The sequence below is a fragment of the Morus notabilis genome, unplaced genomic scaffold, assembly GCF_000414095.1.
Source record: "Morus notabilis unplaced genomic scaffold, ASM41409v2 Scaffold100, whole genome shotgun sequence".
NCBI classification, from domain to species: Eukaryota; Viridiplantae; Streptophyta; class Magnoliopsida; order Rosales; family Moraceae; genus Morus; species Morus notabilis.
Genome location: NW_010361820.1, coordinates 889,959 through 911,359, shown reverse-complemented (window position 1 = coordinate 911,359; position 21,401 = coordinate 889,959). Strand labels below are relative to the sequence as shown.

The 21,401-nt window shown below is 32.4% G+C and overlaps 1 protein-coding gene across 2 annotated transcripts; it reads left to right on the top strand.

Annotated features, from left to right (window-relative positions):
- Positions 1–7,991: 7,991 nt before the first annotated feature.
- LOC21408334 lies at positions 7,992–11,034 on the top strand. Of its 2 annotated transcripts, none has more exons than XM_024167332.1 (3): positions 7,992–8,096; positions 9,274–9,704; positions 10,081–11,034. In XM_024167332.1, the coding sequence occupies exons 2-3, from the start codon at positions 9,312–9,314 to the stop codon at positions 10,918–10,920; spliced, it is 1,233 nt and encodes a 410-aa protein (XP_024023100.1). In that variant the 5' UTR covers positions 7,992–8,096; positions 9,274–9,311; the 3' UTR covers positions 10,921–11,034. The 2 variants fall into 2 exon arrangements, with proteins under 2 accessions (XP_024023100.1, XP_024023101.1); XM_024167333.1 differs by lacking the exon at positions 7,992–8,096 and adding an exon at positions 8,519–8,567.
- The last annotated feature ends 10,367 nt before the right edge of the window (positions 11,035–21,401 follow it).

The following is a 21,401-nucleotide window of genomic DNA, read 5'->3' as shown; positions in this document are numbered from 1 at the left end:
AATCACCAACTTGTAATCGTAGATCAATTTTGCAACCTTTCACCACAACTTTTGGCTTCAAAAGCAAAGTGGTTAGCTTCACCGGGACTTAAAGCTCTTTAAATCCTCAAAAGCCTACCAATTTTTGTGTATAAGATTAGTTGAAACTTCGCTAACTGCTACCCCTTTTCCTCATTTTCTCCTCCCGCTCCTGAAAAAAAATGCAGAGGTCTTCAAGCACTTCAAGAGCTTCCGACGACTTCTTAGTCAACTTTTCACCCACTTTTTTTGTCTCTTCACCGATGAACTCTGCGGCTTCCGATGACTTGCCTCTCTATGATCCTAACTCAGAAGCTACCAAAAAGGAAATTGGTATGCACAAGTTGATAGGAGAAAACGCAATTCATATAATACCCCTTGTTTTGCTTCTCTGTGGCTTCATTCTCTGGATTTTCTCACATCCAGGTAAAGTGTAAACGGCTCCTTGGCAATCCCGATTTGCGTTCTTTACGACCGCTCTTTTTTTTTTTTCAGCGAGGTTTCTTATACATGTAAGCGTTGCTTAATAAGTCAAAGACAATCACAACTTTTGAAGGAAAGAAGAAACGAAAAAGGAAAGAGAGAAAGGGGAAGTCAGCACTAAATTCGATATTGACATTTGAGGGAAGAGCTAGTTGTTTACAACTGGCTTATATGGTTTTCTCAGGGAGAACTCAGTTATAAATAGAGTTCATTTCTTTCTCAGTTTTGCATCACATTCTCATCCTTCAGAGATAATTTTCATAGTGTAAGAGAAATTTAATTTGTCCAATTTTTCTTCTTTTGTGAGGTGTTTCATATTTACTGAGAGAGTGATTCTTATTGTTCTCTCTGTGTAATTTAGAGAATATATTGTAATCTCTATTTTTTATAGTGAAATCCTTATACATTTTTTATAGTGAAATCATTCTACATTTTTTATAGTGAAATCCTTCTACACTTGTCCCGTAATTTTTATCCCGTCACCTTTGAGTGTATTCTACGTAAAATAATATGTGTGCATATTATCTTTATGTTAACTCATTTGTTATTTTACCGCCAAATTTACCAACAATACAAAAATGTGATTGTACAAAAATATTATCGTTTAATATAAACTTCTTTCTTTATTTCTGTTTTTTTTCTTTTCCCGTTCTTGTAAATAGTTGCTTATAATGAAAGATGGAGGAAGAACGTGGAAACCCCAATTTTAAAGTTTTGAATTTTGATGTACTTATATTTCAAATTTAAACTATCAAATAATCAAAAATCCACCACAATATATATAAATTAATAACTTTGTGAACCCCAAATCTTAAAAAGTGAATTAAATTCGATTACAATAATTCTATTTGTTTTAGTAAATTTTTTCTGTTTAATTCATACCCTCTTGAAAAAAAAAATTCTAACTCCGTCACTTGTTGGTCGCAATGGTCCTTGTCGTGATATTGCAAAGCTCGTCGGTAGGCTTTGCGATTGTGAATAACTGTGTGACCGCTGTTGGATCTGCCGCCCAGAGGCAAAATCACTATTTTGTCTTTTTGAGATAACGACCATTTTTATAATAATTTCCGAACCAAATCATTTCCTTTTTTTTTTTTTTTCTTTTTCAAAAGAAACCTGGCCTTTTTATGTACAATTTCCCTGTATCCATATCATGTACATGATTATCCTCTTACTAAATTTTACCGAACATATGCAAAATTTTGACATACATCAATATATTCCATTTTAAGAGAATTGAAAAAGCACTATCTCGTTGAAAGATTTTATTCAAATATACACATTTGAACTAATCTTTTCCTGTAATTATACTTGTAACGTAATAGGAAAGATGGGTTTCATTTATTATCTTTTTTCCAAGTTGTAAAAGAATGCATAAGATAAGTGCTTTTCCAAATAAATCAAAGAAGCAAAACAAACCAATTAGGAGTGTGCAACAAACTATTCAAACCATTAAAACCAACCAAACCAATTAATAATCGGTTTGGTTTAAATTTTTAAAAAATCAATTAAATTGGTCTGATTTGTGATTTTGACCTTTAAAAAACCAAGCCAAACTAAATCAATTCAATTTATATATATTTTTTTAAAATTATATATATTTTGTTGATTTGTAACGTAGAATATAAAAAATACGTTTATTCTAATATTAAATAATCATAACCTTAGAAGTTTATATTAAAAAAAATGTCTATCATACAACGTATTAATACCAGTTACGATTAAGGGAGTTTGAAAAGAGGTTGTAAAATATTAATTCAGACCAATTAAAAAAACTAAACCAAACCAATTACAATTGGTTTGATTTAGATTGAATTAGATCTCTTAATTGGTTTGATTTAGTTTGAAAATCTCTAAACCAATTTATAATTGGTTTGATTTACATTTCATTCAAAATAAATGGTTTGGTTAGTTTGCACACTCCTAAAACCAACTACAAAAAGGTATAAAATAATGCTATAATAGGTTTATAGAGATTTCATTGTCTTTTTATGCCTCACTAAAATGTTCCCAAATTCAAAGGGCTTGTTCTTTTGAGTGAAAAACTCAAAAAAAAAGCAACTCGAGTTACAATTTTATTCGAATTCATGTTCTTTTAAGTTTAAACTCGAGTGTAAATTCGAGTTTAGGACTAAAACTCGAGTTCAAGTTTCCCCTTCAACTCGAGTTCAGAAACTCGAACTCAAATTAATGAACAATATTTTTTCTATTCTTAAAAATGTTATAATTTTTTCATTTTAATTCTGATTGAGATGATTTTTTTTCTATGCGTGGACAACGAAAAGACGAATAAAACCCGACCCATATACCATATTAAAATTTTTCATCAGCATTGAGTTTTTATTAAAATACTATATAAATACAAATTCAAGTTTTGACTCACTCAAACACAAACTCAAAAAAATTCTTATCTCAAACCATAACTCAAATGTACACAACCAAACACAAACTCAAGTTATAAGTTCAACTCAAGTTATAACTCAAATTTAACTCAAAAATTATACCCAAATTAAATTCCAAAAGAACAAGTCTGAAGTTTTTCGCTTCCAAGTAACAAAAAAACATCGCTTTACTGCATAGTACCCTCTTAACTTTTCAGTTTTCACGATTTGCAATGTAATCCCTAAACTTCTTTTTTTTACAATCGGCTCCCTAACATTTAAAATTCGTTGCAATTAGGGTCCAACTAATAACTGCCGTTAATGTTGTACGGATTTAATCACGTGACAAGCACGTGAGTTTTTAGGGGCATTAGATGGTCATTTAACAAACCATTTTTCAGGGAAAAAAAAAAACGAGAAACGGAACTTCTGGGTTCTCTTCGTCCCCACTCTCTCTCTCTCTCTCTGCAATTGATCTCTAATCTCCTTCAATGGACAGTAATTATTCAGCCATTCCCAAAACCTCATATCTGGAATTGCAGATAAAGAGCGATTCTCGAAACCCTAGATCCCCACCCAAGTCCGAAGATGAAAGCTATCTGAATTCCAAGGCGAAATCTTATGGCGAGGTCGTTCAATGCGCGTTTGGATGACCTGCGAGAGTCCTGTCGGAGATTTGTATAATCGTGAACTATGCAGGCGTTGGGGTTTTCGATCAGTGGTTGGGACACGTAAAATATCTCATATTTTCTTTGGGTTTGAGTTTCGATCTGGGCGTTGTTCAAGGATTTTCTTTTCAGTTATGTTCGAAAATGGCGGAGAAGCAGAGCACCATCAAGCGACGACCCTGAAGCCTCAACAAGAGCCATTATTGCTTCCTTCAAGACCTCTCCGCTCCTCCCAAACCCAAACCCTCCGGTAATTCTTCATCAGTTTTTTTTCCGGTTTTCTTTTCTTTCTGTTTTGGAGATTTGAGATATCGGATTAGGATTGATTGATCAATTATTGATAGCAGCTTCTGCGGTTTCTTTTTTGCCGGATTGTTGTTGTTTTTTTGGTTCCGTCGTGTTGATTTTGGTTTTGGAATTGTGAAATGAGGGATTGGGATTGATCATTGTTGGTTTGGTGTGTTTGGATTTAGACGAGGATTTTGAGGATTCCGATTATGAGAAATTGCGATTGAAGGTGAAGGTTGATGGTGGGAGAGGACTGTGCGAAGCTGTGTTTTGTGTTTAGGGCGGCAATATGTGTCATCGAATATGGATCAGATGACACGATTCAAAAACGACACGAATTTTACGGGTTAAGATTGAGAAAAAAGATGTTCGGGTTAAAATTGAATTAACATAAAATTAACACGAAACACACGAGTTAATTTTAAGTTAGACCTGTCTAACCCGAACACGATACGAAACTCGTAAAAAATTAAAAAATATATATATTTTTCATTTCATATTTTAAATTTTATTATGAATTTGTGATATCATGATAGTTATACTCAAAATCTTATACTATTATTTGTTTAATTTTAATAGATGTTATTGTAATTTAGTGTGATGAATTTTAAGTTATTTTTAATATGTAAAAAATTAAATAAAAATATACAATTTTTGTGTCAATTTCGGTTCACGGGTTAATTTCGTGTTACGAGTCATTTTCAAGTCGTGTCGTGTCAACTCGTAAAGTGGTTGTGTCATATTCGTGTTGCGGTTTTTAAAAAATTTTGTGTCACGGGTCGTATTTAGATTGACTGTAAATTTAAAAAGAAACGATTAAAATACGATACGAACACAATAACATGAATTGTCACTGCTAACTGTATGTTGATGATTTTTTATTCTATTTTGGTTTTTTTATTAGATTAAAAATTGATTAACATATCTTTTTGAAATTAATAATTAAATTTGAGTTGGAATAGTACAAAATGACCGTGGGCCCTTTTTTACTATCCATGTGTTGCTCACGTGTGACAAGACCGTCCACAATTTGACAGACGTTATTAATTGAACCTCAATTGTAACGGATTTCAAACTTTAAGGAGTCCATTATAAAAAAAAAAAAAAAAAGGTTTAAGGACAACATTGCAAATCGCAAAAAGTTAAGGGAAGATTCATGCAAAAAGATGGGTTTCTTTTATTATTATTTTTTTTCAAGTTGCAAAAGAATACATAATATACGTGCTTTTCCAAATAAATCAAAGAAGCAAAACAAACCAACTACAAAAAGGTGATAAAATAATGCTATTACAGGTTTATAGAGATTTCAATGTCTTTTATGCCTCAACTGTAATGTGCCAAGTTCGAAGTTTTTCGCTTCCAAGTAACAAAAAAATAAAAAATAAAAAATAAAAAAAAGACTGGCTAAAGCGATATTTCAACTTTCATAAAAAGCATTGAAAAATGGCAAAGAAAGAAAGGGAAATTAGGTTTCTTTTGTTAATTTGGTGATCTAATAAGCGTTTAGTATAACTGTGCACACAGTTAATAAGAAAACAAAAATATAAGCGTTTAGTATTAGCTATCCTCGGCCAAAATTAACAAATTACAAATTTGTATTTGCCTGAATGTTGTTAATTGTTTATTGTTGAAGCATACAAGTCTCTAGGAGCGAGTAAAGTTTCAGATCAAATTTCAGGAGAATATATAGGTGTAGAGAAAGAAAGTAGGAGGGAGAAACAAGATGCAAAGGAAAAAGATGGAGGGAGAAATATTAGGTGTAGAGAAATAAAGGAAGAGGGAGAAAAAAAAAAACAAATGTTGGTTATTAGACATTCAAAAAGAAAAAAGAAGTAAAATAACTTAAATATAAAATGAATGTACATTGAATTGAAGAAAATATTTGTAGGAAAATTTTCCTAAATATAAAAAGAATCTCCTATGTAATTGGAAACAGTAAAAGAAGTAATCCCTAAATCGGTCAAATTTTTAAAAATAAAAAGACGACTTTTATTAAAATGTAGAGTATTATTTTAAACATTAGTTTTCAAAAAAAATTAAACAATAATTTTCAAAACTCAAAAATCCTAAAATTAAACAAACACATTTTTTTTTAAAAGAATAAAGAATATAGTAAATAACAGATTTTTAAAATTAAATAAAGTAACTAGTAAATATTATAATTATTTAAAATAAATAACATATAAATGAATTATTGACCGCATATATAATTTATTTACAACTAGTATGTTGTTTGCCATGAGCTCTTCAAAAGCTCCCGGCCCGGATGGATTCTATGCAGGTTTCTTCCAAAAAAAAAAACTGGGACTTAGTGGGTGGTGATTTGTCAAGAGTTTGCCTAAATATCCTTAATAATCATGCCTCGGTTTTCCACTAAACTCTACTTGCTCAAACTCGAAAATTGTGCTCATCCTGAAAATTCAGGACTTGAGAAAAGTCTTTGATTTTCGGCCCATTAGTCTTTATACCTATAGGATCGTCTCTGAAGCTCTTGCTAACAAGATGAAAACGGTTTTCCCTTTGATTATAGCTCAAGAATAAAGTACTTTTGTGCCTGGTCGCCTTATCACAGATAACGTCTTGGTTGCTTTTAAAGTGTTACATTCGATCCGGCAAAAGGTTGGGGTAAGGAAGGATTTTTGGGTCTTAAGATTGATATGAGTAAGGCCTATGATCGTATAGATTCACTATATTGGTTATGGATTGTGTTTATACTTCGCGAATGTCTTTCATAGTTGACGAGGCGTCGCAAGGGTCCATTCAGCCTCGGCGTGGAATCCGCCAAGGTTGCCCTATATCCCCATACTTGTTCCTTATTTGTGCTTAAGGTCTTTTATCATTGCTTCGCAGAGCAACACTTATGGGTCGGATTAGAGTAGCGGTGGCTCATTATGCTCCGAGGGCGAGTCATCTATTTTTTGTAAACGACTCAATTATTTTCAGTAGAGCGCGCCGAGAGGAAGGAGTAGCAATTGTTGATGTTTTCGACTCCTACGCAAAAGCTATTGAACAGAATCTTAATTTTGCTAAATCTATGATTACCTTTAGCCCCAATGTTTCTGTTGAGACAAAGGAGGAAATCAAAACCTATCCTTCATAATAAGTGCACAAAAATGCACTTTTTAATGTACGTAATTGTCAAATAAATTAAGTTTTAGTTAAATATTTTCATGAATTAATAAAAAATATTTTGGTATGTTTTTTTTAGGGAAACAATTGCATTTGGGCCACAAAGCCAGCAAAAATCAAGTCAAAAGCCCAAGGAATCAGCAGTGCATGTGAAGCCACTAAGCTCCTGCCAAACATACCAAAATATTTTTGATTAATTCATGAAAATATTTAATTAAAACTTAATTTATTTGACAATTATGTACACTAAAAAGTGCATTTTTGTGCACTTTATCACAATCTTTAACTAACTTATTACTAATCTTTAGTAATTCAAACGAAAGAAAAATCATGTCAAATTGAAAATTCAAATCAAAACAAGCAAAATCACTTAAACAATCAAACAAAATGTTAGTAAGTTATCAAAAAATGCTATCAAAACTACTTCAGTCAACTACTTTCAATCAGTGCATATTGGCAAAACAATATTGGCGGCTAGTGCAATTTCCGAATTCTTTGGTAGCGAGATTTTACAAGGCAAAATATTTTTCTAGTTATAGATTCATGTCCATTTCGATTCCATGTAGCTAAACATGTCATAAGGGTGCTAGGTGGAAGAAATAACCTATAACTTTAATATGCAAAGATACGTGGAATACATATAATATAACTTATAAAAAAAAAAAAAAAGATTTTACTGAAATTTTCATGGATAATATACAATAGTTTCATTTTTTTTCATTTTTAAGGGAAAAAAAAGAAAAATAAAAGAAGAATAAGAGGAGGTTATGCGTAGTACACACCCTACCTGGCAAAAGATGTTAATTTTCCATCTCAACAAGCTATTCTTGGGTAGTTGGCAACTTGGCACACAAACCATACCATATTCGTTGTTTATTACGCTCAAATTTTGGACCATTTAAATACCCAAAATTGACAAAAACATTTTTTATTATTTAACAAAGAAAATACAAATAATCTTTTTTTTCTCTAATTACCAAACAAAACAAACCTAAAAAAAGGGAAAAAAAAGAAAAAAGAAAAAAGAAAAAAAGAAACTAACACACAAACACGAACCACAACCAACAATGACAATAACAATCACAAAGTGAAGAATCTCTGCAACGACCAATCTCTCTGAATCGCAAAGGTTAGTGAAACCTATCTCCGTTTGTTTCTTTTCTGTTTATCTGCATTTTGAATTTTTAGTGAAATTTTCATGCCATAACGTCTTTGTGTTGCAAAATTCAGTTTTTAGTTTCTGTTTTTCTTTTTCATTTAATTATGGATGATTAGTAATTTGCATAGAAAGTTTTGATGTTGCTTTCTGGTTCGTTTTTGTCGATTCACCCATGTTTGGTTTCCGAGAAACTGGTAGATAGAGAAAGAAAGAAAGAAAAACAATGGATTTTCAATTTGTAATTTGTTTGTTAGATGTGGTATTAATAAAGAAGGCGTCTGAAAATAGGCAAAGAATTGTCTTGAGCTCGGTTGACTACTTTTCTTTCCGCTTTAATTGTTGGAAATTAGGACGAAGAACTAATGTAATTCTTTCACTTTCTCAGCAACCCAACAGAGCATAAACTGTTTTCCAGTGTACCTCAAATACTGATCAGCGATTGTAAGATTGTTTCTTTTCCTAAGATAGTTGTTTTAAAGGATTGTTATGTTGAAAGAGTTAAATATTTTTTTTCCCTGGCCTGTTTGGCTGTTGAGAAAATACGTATATGAGTATAAAAAGAAAAAAAAAAAAAGGTTGGAATACTGATTCTTTTCTTTCTAAAACCAGAATATACTGGCTATATCTACTCTTTGCTGGTTTGGGTAACTATATCAATATTTATTCCTAACAATTAAAATTGACACAGAATAGAAAGTTCAAAATATTGTCTTTTGTTTTGTTCTTTTCCTTTTCAAAATCATTAATTCTATCGGTAACCCAAGTAGGAGCATGATACAAGATGCATAATTATGTTTGTGGTTGCAATGTATTCATTATTATCTAATCAAATTTATGCAGGCCATTATCATAACTACTACTTTCTTAAAAACAATAATCCTGTAAAACTAAATTTCTTCTGTAATCTTTTCTTTTCCAATCGCATTGCATGTATATCTTCTATACCTATGAGATCTGAAAATGTAGTAATGTTTTCTTGCATATCTATGTTTATCAAGCACTCTATAGCTGTTTGTAATTTGTCTACTTTTATTATGTGATATAATAAATAGTTTTTATATTGTCCAACATTAACTAGGAACTTTGCAAGTCGAATTCCTCTGCTCTGTCAATAGTCTCTTACATTAATTTTGCTATTGCTCCGCAGATTTGTTCTTCAGAATTTTACGTGACATATCAGCCCCTATGAGATTCAAAAAAGGAAGTAAAGTTGAAGTTTTGTGCAAGAAGGAGGCCCCTTCGGGGTCCTGGCAATGTGCTGAGATAATCAGTGGCAATGGCCACAACTACACGGTTAGATACGAGGAATTAGGGGGTTCCACAGTTGTGGAGAGGGTATCTAGAAAGGAGATTAGGCCTTGTCCTCCTCCTCTAGAAGTTTCGACGTCATGGGTTGCTGGTGATCTCGTAGAGGTGTTTTACAATTCTTCTTGGAAATTGGCAACCATCTCAAAGGTTATGGGGAAGAAGCATGTTTTCGTCAGGTTACTTGGATCCTCTCGCGAATATAAAGTCAGTAAATTCGACGTCCGAGTCAGACAGTTTTGGCAGGATGATCAATGGACTGTGATTGGAAAGGTAACTTCATTCTCATCAATTCTATCACATGCTTAAGTATTTTATCAGTCCCAGTTACGTCGCGGCACTATTTTTCTCATATAGATTGTGTTTTAGTTGACCTTTTCATGTTTTCTGGTTTGTGTATCTTGATGTTTGTAAGTAGTCACTTGAATTTAATATTGAAATAAGTGTTGTGAAGTGTCTGAATATTCGTTTAAAAAAACGATAATTTCCTGCCTGTTATAGGTGTGTTAATCATCTTGTAATTTCACTCCTTTAACATTGTTGACGAGTTTGAAAACAAGAAACACAATAGGAGGTATTTGTTTATTTTGTCACTCATTGTCCTTCTCTCTTTTCCAACTTTTGTCCTTTTTTTTTTTTTTTGACACAGGGGTCTGGATATTATGATAATGTCAAACATGATGAAATATTAAATTTGGAGGACAATCAAAACTCAAGTTTCCAAATTCAGAAGACAAGCAGAAGGATAAATCCACGTGCAAATGGTCAGTCTTTTCCTGCTACACACAAATTAAGTTTTCAGGAGTCTCACTTTGCCTCGTCGAGAACTCTAAAAAGATCATCACCTTATTGCTCCTCTCAAGTTAATGCACGTGCTGGAACTCCCCAGAAATTTAGAGTTATTGGAAACGAGGGCAGATGCCACAGAGTGTTCACTTCAGATCCATTGTTATTGGCTGAACAGGTTGATTCTGCTCTACCAAGAGACATGCTAGGTGAAAAAGCACTTGCTTTATTTAAGATCAGAACGAGTAGATTTCCTGAAGCGAAATCCAGTAGGAAGAAGCCAAGTGGACTTGATGGTTGTTCATTTGCAGTAAATATACAATCAAATGATGCCAAAAGCACTGCCTGTTCAGTCGGCAGTTGTAGCATCAACAGCAACAATTCACGTGCACTACCTCATCGTGTTTTTGCCAGTCCTGTTGAAGATTTGGATTGTGGGGATGCTGAATCATTTTGTCAGGTGAGATTTGAGGAAGGAAATTGTGTACGTCCCACAAAGGAGGAATTGGCTGCTGAGATCCATAGGTTAGAGTTGCACGCTTATCATTGTACTATAGAGGCACTGCATGCATCCGGACCTTTAAGTTGGGAACAAGAAGAATTGATGACTAATCTTCGTCTTTCGCTCCATATATCAAACGATGAACATTTGCTAGAGATCAGAAACTTGGTTTCTGCAGATTCCAGCGTACATTTTAGATGACAGGAGCATTTTTATTTTCCATCTAGCTGTAGATTTCTATTGAGTTTTTTTTTTTTTCTCCTGCAAATTGTTACAATGTAAGAAAAGAGACAGAAAGTTTTTCCATTACTTGAATAAGGCTTATAAAAAATGGTAGTCATTTCTGCAGTTAATGTAATCCAAAGTTTTCCAAGAAATTGCATTTTCCTTTCCGTTGTTTACTGAATTTTATCTTCTTTTTGTTGTTTTTGATCTCGTCATGATAGGCAGATTGATTTTTTGTGCTTAATATCCTTTAAGTTGACCAAATAATGCAGCATAAGCGTGCTAAGAATTTAGCATATTTTTGGACCAGGTTTATGCTTTACTAATAAGAAATTACTGGTCGCAAGTGAACCATTATAGGTATTGATATATTCTTCAGAAGATGGACTGCAAATGTGTTTTTTTTTTTTTTTTTTTTTTTTTGACAATTCTGCTTAATATTTATCATTTGTGTCTTATATCCAATTATGCCAGATAAATGGACTACATACTCTGGGTTTTAAGAAAGTTTTGTTATGCTTTCTCGTTGCATATGGACTCTTGTTGTAATAGGTCCTCATTGAAGTTGTTAATGTCAATTCCTCTTGGCAGTACAGAAACTTTAGATGAGGGCAGTGTTGATGATGCCCCTGCATTTTCCAAAGGCCAAAGTAGGAGCCTCTACACCTTGCTTCCAAACGTCCAAAATGACATTGCGGTTTTCAGGCATTCTCCGGGGGCAATATTCGAAAGACAGCTTGTAATGGAGCTGTGTTTGCTATGGCTGGATAACTTGCATCTCAAGCAACAATTGACTTGTATTTCTGTTGCTCTGAAGCCTGACCAATGGATAACCTGAAACTTATGATGTGGCCGATATGGGACGACCTCAGAAGTGAATTCTCGGAAGGTTTTGTTTTTTTCAAACCTTTTTCTCAGCTGATTAAAGCACAACGTGTGTTGCTCAAATGAAGTCTGTTATGCTCATCTTCTATAATGATAGAGCATAGATAGTATCAGCAAATCCAAATCTCCTCCACTATTTTTTCTCCTTCTAATAACTGACCTTAGAATCTCTTCTAAATTCTTTTTTTTTTTAATCTAAAGTCATGTTTTTCCACCCCAGTTTGTGAAAATTCAACTCTTCATTTCTGATTTCTACTTCTCTACTATTCCTATTGCAGATGCAGAGGAATCTATCTTACCCATCTGCTATCTGTTGAATTCATTGTACAGCTGATGGCAACACATCAAAACTTTCACCATTTTTTTTTCTGTACATATTTGAGGAATTTTTTTATTGTGTTGAACTTGTTAAGGGTGCGAACAAAGTCCCACATTGGCAATAAATGGGAACTTTTTAATCTAAAGTGTACGCACGAGATGAACCCCTGGTGTGGCGAATGAAAGAGTGGGCCCCTGGTTGTGATGGAAAAAAATTATGTGAATGCTCGAAATGGACCTTCTCTTCACGGTAACGCAGGGCCATAGATGCAGTGGAGACCTTGAGGTTGCTGTGCAGACTATAAACGCGGAGATATGCGATGGAGAAGACAAGGTGGTGGGATCTCCATGCAATGCAATGGAGGTGCGATTGAGGATCTAATGGATGGAATGGGCTATCGTTCAGGGGTGGTGGTACTTCGTTCGAAGTAGGATTGTTAAGAGTGCGAATTAAGGAGTGAGTTACTTAACTCATTAGTTTAATCTGTTAAGTTGGAACCTCATTTTTTTATGGGGGAGTACATGGTCCTAACAGAATTGCAGGGGACCTAAGCATGCCCTGGTGAGATCTCAAATTGCTTCAACAAAAGAAGTATTTATTAATGCTAATTTTCATCGAGTATTGTTTGGTAAGCAATTGGCAATATACTATAGGAAAAATATTTCCTTTGGGGCCCAAGTCCACTTAAACTTTTTGGATAGGGCCATGATGATTGATTTGGGCTTGGAAAACCAACGTAGGCCTGCTTCCTTTTTTACCTCTTGGAAAGCTAGTTGCAGGCCTATAAATAATACGGTAATGGTAGAAAATAGATTAATATGAAAAGTTTAAGAAAGTATATAGGTCAATTTTTAGTTATAAAAATTAATAGGTCATAATTTGTCAAGTTATAGTTTATAATCAGATAAGTTATGGACAAACTTATCAAGTTATGGTTTATAGTCAGACAAGTTATGGACAAAAACTGTGAATTATGGGCAATAACTTGTCAAGTTATGGTTTATAACTAGACAAGTTATGAACAAAAATAGTAATTTGACCTATTTATTAACTTATGTAAATGATTGACCTATTAATTTTAATTCATCTCAAGCCCTAGCCTATTTTCCTCTTTCTCCCTAAATAATAATGTGGTTCTTCTAATAACAGTTCTAGTTTATTTACCTTCTGGCTTTAAAAAGATCTGTCTCTTCTATATATTCCGTTTTGTCTTAGTAAAGGGCAGTGACACAGATGTGTTGTAGTGTAGGACAATAAAATAATCAAGAAAGTTCGAGAGTGTCATTCTCTGTTCAGAATATTCTACATTTTGATAATGGTCTCTCTAAGCACAAAATAAAGAAAGATGTACATTTCGGGGACACAAATGTATATAGAGGCAATTGCTTACTCAAAGAAAACTAAGGGCCGTATGGTAACAATATAAAAGTAAAAATGAGATTATTTTGAAAATTATTCTGGGACCAATTCTGAAATTGTGTTTTGTTAATTTTTTAAGAAATTAATTTAAGTATAATAAAAAAGTGAAATTGTGTTTGGTTATTTCGTTATAATTATTAATTAATATATTATAATATTATTGATAAATACTAAAAAATAAAAACAAAAAAGAGAAAACAACTTTCAACCGTTTTCTAATTCATTCACAAAAATCATTCTCACTGTTTTTTTTGTTTTCAAAACATTTATTAAACAAATACAGTTTGAAAACCGTTTTCATTTTTGTGTCTCAAAAGACGTGTATAAACGTTTTCAAAAACAATCTAAGGGGATGTTTGGTTGGAGGATTCAAACCATGATTTGAATAATGGTTTAAAGTTCGCTACAGTGTTTTCTCTCACAAAAAATACACGTAAATCGAAAATAGTTCTAATCACATGATTCTAATCCATGAGCAAACGTCTTCTAAAACTAATTCCAAATGAACCCTAAGTTCCTTATATTCTGCACTCCACGTCGATGTGGCACTCGCATAGTGGCAATCAGTTTTTTAAGTATACACACAAGCAAAGATCTTTAGTGGCTATCACTCATGAGTTCATTATATCTTCCCATCCTGAAGGCCATTATAGTTGATATGCTCGATGAGATTATTTGTTTCTCTGCTTGTATGTATATATATTAAAATAAAAAAAATAAAAAAGAGGGTATTCAAATGCTTCATCTGTTGGAAGGTTGGTTGAGTTTGCCCTTTTCTTTTTAAGATGTTAAATAGGGGTTGAGAGATAGACCAATGAGTTGTGCATTTATGTGGCTCCACCAAATCCTCTGCCATTGTCTCATTCACATCTTTTCATGATTGGCATTCCCATGTGATGATGCTCCTCATATATGAATATCCATAGATAAATATTTCTTGAGCAACTGTTACCCAATGTTCTGGATTTTGTGGACAGCTCTATTTATTTCAATTTCTTTTTTTTTTTTTTTTTTCCTTTTGCCTCTTTTTGTATATTTGTTAAAGTGACCATGATGATCTCATTTTCACAAATGACAATCATGATCTCAAAAACCTTCATAATTCACAAGAGTTTGACATTATATGCGTAAGATGTTGAAATATTTTTCCTTGGTTTATTCCTGGCCAAATAAGATAGAAAGGAAAAAAAGCGAAAGAAAAAGAAAGACAAGCCACAGCTTTTCAAGTTTTGTCTTGTCTGTTCCTTTCAAAGAATTGAGACCTCCTGGAAAGTCTAATCAATATCTGGTCCTGACTCCTGATTTTGAGAGAGCCTCTTTGTTTGACATGTGATGTGTGCCTGAGGCTGCTAGGAAAAGAGCTTGAGTAATTGTTTGAATCATACCACTCTTTTTAGACACGAAAGTAGTATTATAAACTGTTGTTATTTGCATCAGTAACTTTCTCTGTTAAGTTATTTAAAAAAAAAAAAAAATAGATACTTTTTTTTTTTTCGAATGAATTAGATTCCTTACTAAAGATATATAACTTTTATGAACGCCCATCTGGATAGCTCCGAATTTTCACTTCAATAAAAACAATTGAATAGTCTAAACGGTTATTTATTTCTATGTTTATATAAGCAAGGAATACATTATTGAGGGGAGATAAAAAAAAACCAAGACAAAGCTTACCACCAGAGCAAAAGAACAAAGAAGACAAAAGACTACACAATTGAAAAAATAAAAATAAAAAATACTCAGGATTGGGAACCACCCAACAACATTTGACACAACCACATTACAACTACGTACGGTTCACATAGCTTAAAGGAGGCGGACACCAAACTACTAAAGGCTAAACATTAGGGACGTCATCCGAAGACTCAATAACAGTATAAAACTCGATCGTTAAAAAATCTATTTATGATCTTCCGGACTAAAATTAGGTTAGGATTTGGGGCGATCCCTCATTCACAAGAACTTCAAAAATTTCTATTTGGGTTCATTTTGTTTTGAAAAATTGAACCAAAATGAAAAGAAGATCTAAACTACTCACACAGGATTTACAATGCTCATTTTATAGGGAAAGAAGAAGAAGAAGAAGAAGAATTAGACTGCTCCTTCAATCGAAGAATTTACAACATAATTGTCTTCCTTTCTTTTTCTAAATTGTTAGTGATAAGGTCTTAAATACCGAGAATTCAGCGGCAGAATGTGAAAAAATATATCTTACCAATAAGACACCATCATTAATTGTCAGATTATATCAAAATCATATTAGAGTAGTAAAAGTAAGGAAATTTATATGATAAGACTTGTCCTTTTTAACTATAAGTAGGTAGTCATCTTTTAATTTATGACTGCAGTAGTAGTAGTTTTGTGTCGTGTGTTGTATATTTTTTAACTTAGATAGTCATAAATAATCTTATTCAAATGATGAACACGACTAGTGGCGGAGTTAGAAAAATTTTCAAGGGGCATGAGTTAAACAAAAAATTTGAAAGAAAATATCATGTAACTACCTCGTTTTCTTTTTAAAGCCCTTTCTCTTTTATACGTTTGAATCTATTTTTATTCTTTCAAATGAATTAAACCTCTAATCAAATTTAATTCACTTTCTAAAGTTTAAACTCCACAAAATTATGAATTTATATAATAATGCAGTTGATTGTTGGTTTTATTGAGATTTTTTAAGTTAAATTTATTAGTATGCTGATCAAGAATCAAAATTTAAGGTATAATCTAGATTTAAAAAGTTTTATTAGAAATGACTATACATGCAACTATAATTTAATAGAACATATTTTAAACATATGCAAAAAAAAAAAAAAAAAAAAAAAAAAATTGTAGTCATAAAACTTCAGAGGGACCGAAAGTGTAAGAAGAAGGAAAAAAAAATCAAGAGCCAAAAATTAAAAGGATCCACTTGGACTGTGGGGGGTAGCTACACCCCAAGATCTCAAGTGGTTCCGCCTCTGAACACCATACTTTGTATCGAACTATCGATAATTAAAAAGAATAATGCTTACCGCATAAATTCCATAGAAATATAATAATTTAAAAGAATTTGATAAAAATCTAACGGTTCAGAACCACGTCCATGTATGTTTTTCTGTAGCCTACCATATGATTCTCAGTTCACATTAAACTATAGAGTATAGTCTATAAACATAGTAGTTTAAGCTCATAGAATTCCATATGCACGCGCACGTCACGTGTTCAATATACCCCCTTGCAGCAAGTATTTACTATTTGGGGTTATAAGGGCTCTCCCACCGGCCACAAACACAATATTATTTATCTTAAATTAAGATTAAAATTACATGCTGGCAAATGGGCAAATCCAACTAAGTGGCTTCTAAGAAACCTCGGTAATGAATAAAATGGTAGGTACAGATTCGGCAGTTCTGAAACACTGAGATTTGGATCGTATAGCTAGAGACGTGCCATTCTCATGGAGCGTTGAGAAAATGGCCAATCATGCAAAGAGAAAACCCTCTGGCATTTGGTCTTTTGACAGACCGACAAGGTCGCATTAATCAAGGGTAGGCATTAGCCAGCTCAATTGCTTTGGCATCAGTGCCCAAAGCAAAAAATAATTATAATTCTAACAGAGAGAGATATTTTGGTTTTTTTATTTTTATTATTAGTTTGGAATTTTTTATCAAGGATCATTTTGCCACGATCTTCAAGTAGTTATTACAGATTTATATAATATTATGGTAGAGTATGAAAAGATTATATATAAAATTTTAAATTTGTCAATCTCTATTAAATTCATTTTAATTTTATATATTTATTCATTTAAATGTTTCTGATATAATCTGACGGTTCAAAATTATATTTGGGTATCTTCTATAAAATTTTTCATCATTTAAATGTGCTATCTTGGATAAAAAAAATGTGTTGTACACATTTAGGTGCGAGGCACAATTACCCTTTTCATTTCCTTGAAAAAATTATAGGAATTTGCTATCTTGGATAAAGAAACAATGGTCTTTTGCTCATTTTTGTAGTGAAAAAAAAAAATTGTGCATAGGGGTACCAACGGTTAATTTATATGCACATAGAAAGATGTTCAAAACTTCAAATGGCTCTAATCCGGCCTCCAAATTTTCAGGCAAATTTTCTTGTTTTGTGAGATATTAGATCATAGACAAGAAGACTTGGCTAGAATATATATATATATATATATATATATGTATATATATAAAACTAGGATACATTTTTCTTTAAAAGAAAAAAATAATGTAACTTGACCTTTTAACATGGATCTAATATTAGAATGTTAATTTTGTCATCTAGCAAGGTTGGGGGAGACATTGCTCAGATATTGATGAGGAAGCATGCTCAATACAAAGCACAAAAGAACAGAAGCCTCTAAATATAAAACAAATAAATTATAAAAAGGAACTAAGTTTTGCTGTTTTTAGCTGAAGCGCCAATTTGCATGTATTCGAAACAATATTGGGTTAATGAATAATCATGGGTTCACGTAAAACATTATTATATTTTCCCCTTGTTTTGTATGTGATTGGAGAATCGTAAAGGCGATTCTGGCTCTTTTCATGCCCTTTAATCAGACAGAATTAGCAGATTGCATGCATCAAAGATTTAAGGATTCCAATTTCCAATTCACTTGCTTGGTGATAATGTCGGTTATATTATATGTATATACATAGATAATATAATAATGATAGAATAGTTTGTGGTCCTTGAAGCACAATTTTCAAGATTAGCATCGTGATAAGGAAGAATAAACAGGTTATAATCACCATTAATGCACCACGGTGTGTGTCTCCAAAGTGAGAGAGAGAGAGAGAGAGGACCAAATTAATTGGCCATGTCAATGCCAAAAGAGAGGGTGCTCTCTAATTAAGAATTGAGAAATTATGGATTCTCATAAGGTAATTATGGATGAGATCACATGCTTCATGGCATGCAATTGATTCCCTTAATAAAAGCTAAAATACACCAAAAATAGAAGAGAGAATTAGATAAAAGAGAAAGATCTCTCTCTCTCTCTCTATCTCTATCTTTCTCTCTCTTCAAACCACATGCTTCCTGGGGACCATCAAACTCTCCCCCAAAATATTAGAGCTACCCTCCAAGAAGAGCATGAGAAGATCCCAAAAAGTAATACAAAAAGAAAGCTGTGTTCCTCTATCATATCTTACTCCTTACTAAACTACAACTCAAGTGCCCTAAACCCCAGAAAAGGAGAATGCATAAAAAATGTGGCATTTGCATGCTGGATTCACTTAAAACTTAAAACTTAAAAAATAAAAAAAAATAAATGTGCATTTGCATGCTGGATCACAACTACCTTTGCTTTAAAAGAACATTTCATGCCTTGGGCATTGCATGTTTCCTTGCTTTTCATCTTAAATCTAGCTAGTAAAACCCACCAATATTAAATATTAATTAATACTACTTGGAAGAAGATGAAATGAAAAAGGGTATGTATTTTTGGCCTTTTGAGTACTGCCCATATTGTTTTTGTGATAAAGGAGCACACTTATTTCATTTGGAACACAACTGTGTGGATAACTACTACTATTAGCTGGAATATTAATTAGAACAATAGACTTTAAATTGTTTCAAAATCATGATTGGCAAGTCCTTGAATTGCTAGGATCATGATCAATGAGATGGAATTATTTAATTCTCTTCGATGAAAAATATTTATGATATTGATCGTGATCAATAAAACTTTTATTTAAAGTGTCACATTTAGTTGTATGACTATTTCTATTTGCATGACATATTATTTTCCAGCCTGGCAAGAGTGTACGGAACAGTATTGATTTTAGAAGGAAATTAGGCTAATTTTTTGCTAAGAGAGGCTGCTGATCTAACTGGTCAGTTAATTAATTATAATTAGAAGAGCGTGCATGCAAATTGCTGCCGTAATTGGCAATACATAAATTATATTTATACTAATATAAAACATGATCAAGCAACCACATTGGCTAAGCTTACAATTTGGCCTTGAAAATGGCAAAAAAAAAAAAAAAAAAAAAAAAAAAAAACTCACAAAGACGTGTGTATTAAGTTTCTGATCTGTATCAAATTGGCATAACAAATTAGAATTTTAAAATGTGTGAAAAAGTTTGCATATCCAGTTCTTTGGTTCCTATAACTTTCCTTCTAGTCAACTTAAATTCAAAGTTAACTTATTATTATATGATTCATCCTCTAGCCGTTAATATCACACACAGTTTTGAGGTTGGAACCTTGACTATAGCACAGGAAATGCAAGCTAGCGACTCTCCATTATGAAACCTACACAGGATTGCTAATCAAACAAAAATGAAACAGAAATTTTAGGCTCCTTCATTCAAGACGTGAGGCATGTGCCATTGTTTAGCCTGGTTAGAAGTCAATATTGGCGTTCATCAAAGGGGGAAAAATATTAAATATATATATATATATATATATATATTGAGGAAAAAAGAAACGTTTATCTTTCGTTTTGTTTTACAGCTCACAAGTGATCATGTCTAAATCTTGTGTATTTCATTTTTTGTGTTGTTTATGGTTTTTTTTATCATATTTCAAATCCAAAATAAAAATGTGATTATTAAAAGAAAAGGAATATATAAAAAAAAGTTGTATCCAACAGAATCAACTTATTGATTAAGTAGCATGAATACAATATCCTTATAAGTTGGCATTTATTGTTATGAGTAAAATGACGTGGGATTCGGGTTTGTTTTTACTTTTTACACGCCTAACAAGGTGGTGCTATTTTTAGAGTCTTTAATCTTGTATATGAGATGGATCAAGTCGTTCATTTGAGTTGGTTTTTTAACTTGTTAAGTAGAGTGGTCCAATATCTATATAAGTTGCTGTTTATTACTATTTATAAAAGATTTGAGACTTGGGTTTATTTTTACCTTTTAGAGTAATTACATTAGAATTTCATAGTACGATCGTATAAACATTTTGGTTGAATTACTTTTTAAATAAATAAATAAATGATCACACTATATAGGCTAATTCATTATGATCCCTTAAAATTACCAAATGTCATATACTGATATACATAATGGGATTGGTGTCTTTATAACATTTGTGTCGATCTATAAATTTATTGATTTTTACAACATCATTGTTTAAAGTTTGTAAGAATATCGCTCAAATATAAAAGATAATGTATTCCCTTTAAAATTCACATGCCTATCATGGCTTACTAATTCTCGAGTTCACAAATTCATATATAAAATACGTAAATTATCATATTCTCGATATTAATGTTAAGAATTCTTCTTTCGGCATCATAAAAGAATCCATGTGATATATTGTCGTATAACATGGGCAATATATGATTCTTCAACCAAGGAGGTAAATAAATGAAGCACAGTTGAATGAGATATAAGGCGGTTAATAAATTTCTAAAGGAGAGAAGAGAGACAGTACAGATCAGAATTATGGTCAGAGAATGGTCAGCAACAACATTGACTTGTGATTTTACAAAACTGTGTAGGAATTCAGTAGACTATACATTACATTACAATACATACATATCCGAGATATATATATCTAAAGAGAGAGAGAGAAATACAGATTGAAAGAAAGAGGAACAGAGAGAGAGAAAGGGATGGATCAGCTACCCAGTTGTTAGCCATTTCTTTAATTCCTAGACTCCAAAAAAAAAAAAAAAAATACACGACTTACATGCCAAGGCAAAACACTACAAGTAAACAAAAACAACCATGGGTTTTTCACATGCCCAGGTTCAATATCCTTTGGTGAAAAACCAAGGACATGTTTGGATGGGTGGTAATCTTTTTTTTTTTTTTTTTTTTTTTACCTCTAATTAATTAGAGGGCAAGGCATCAATGGCGGG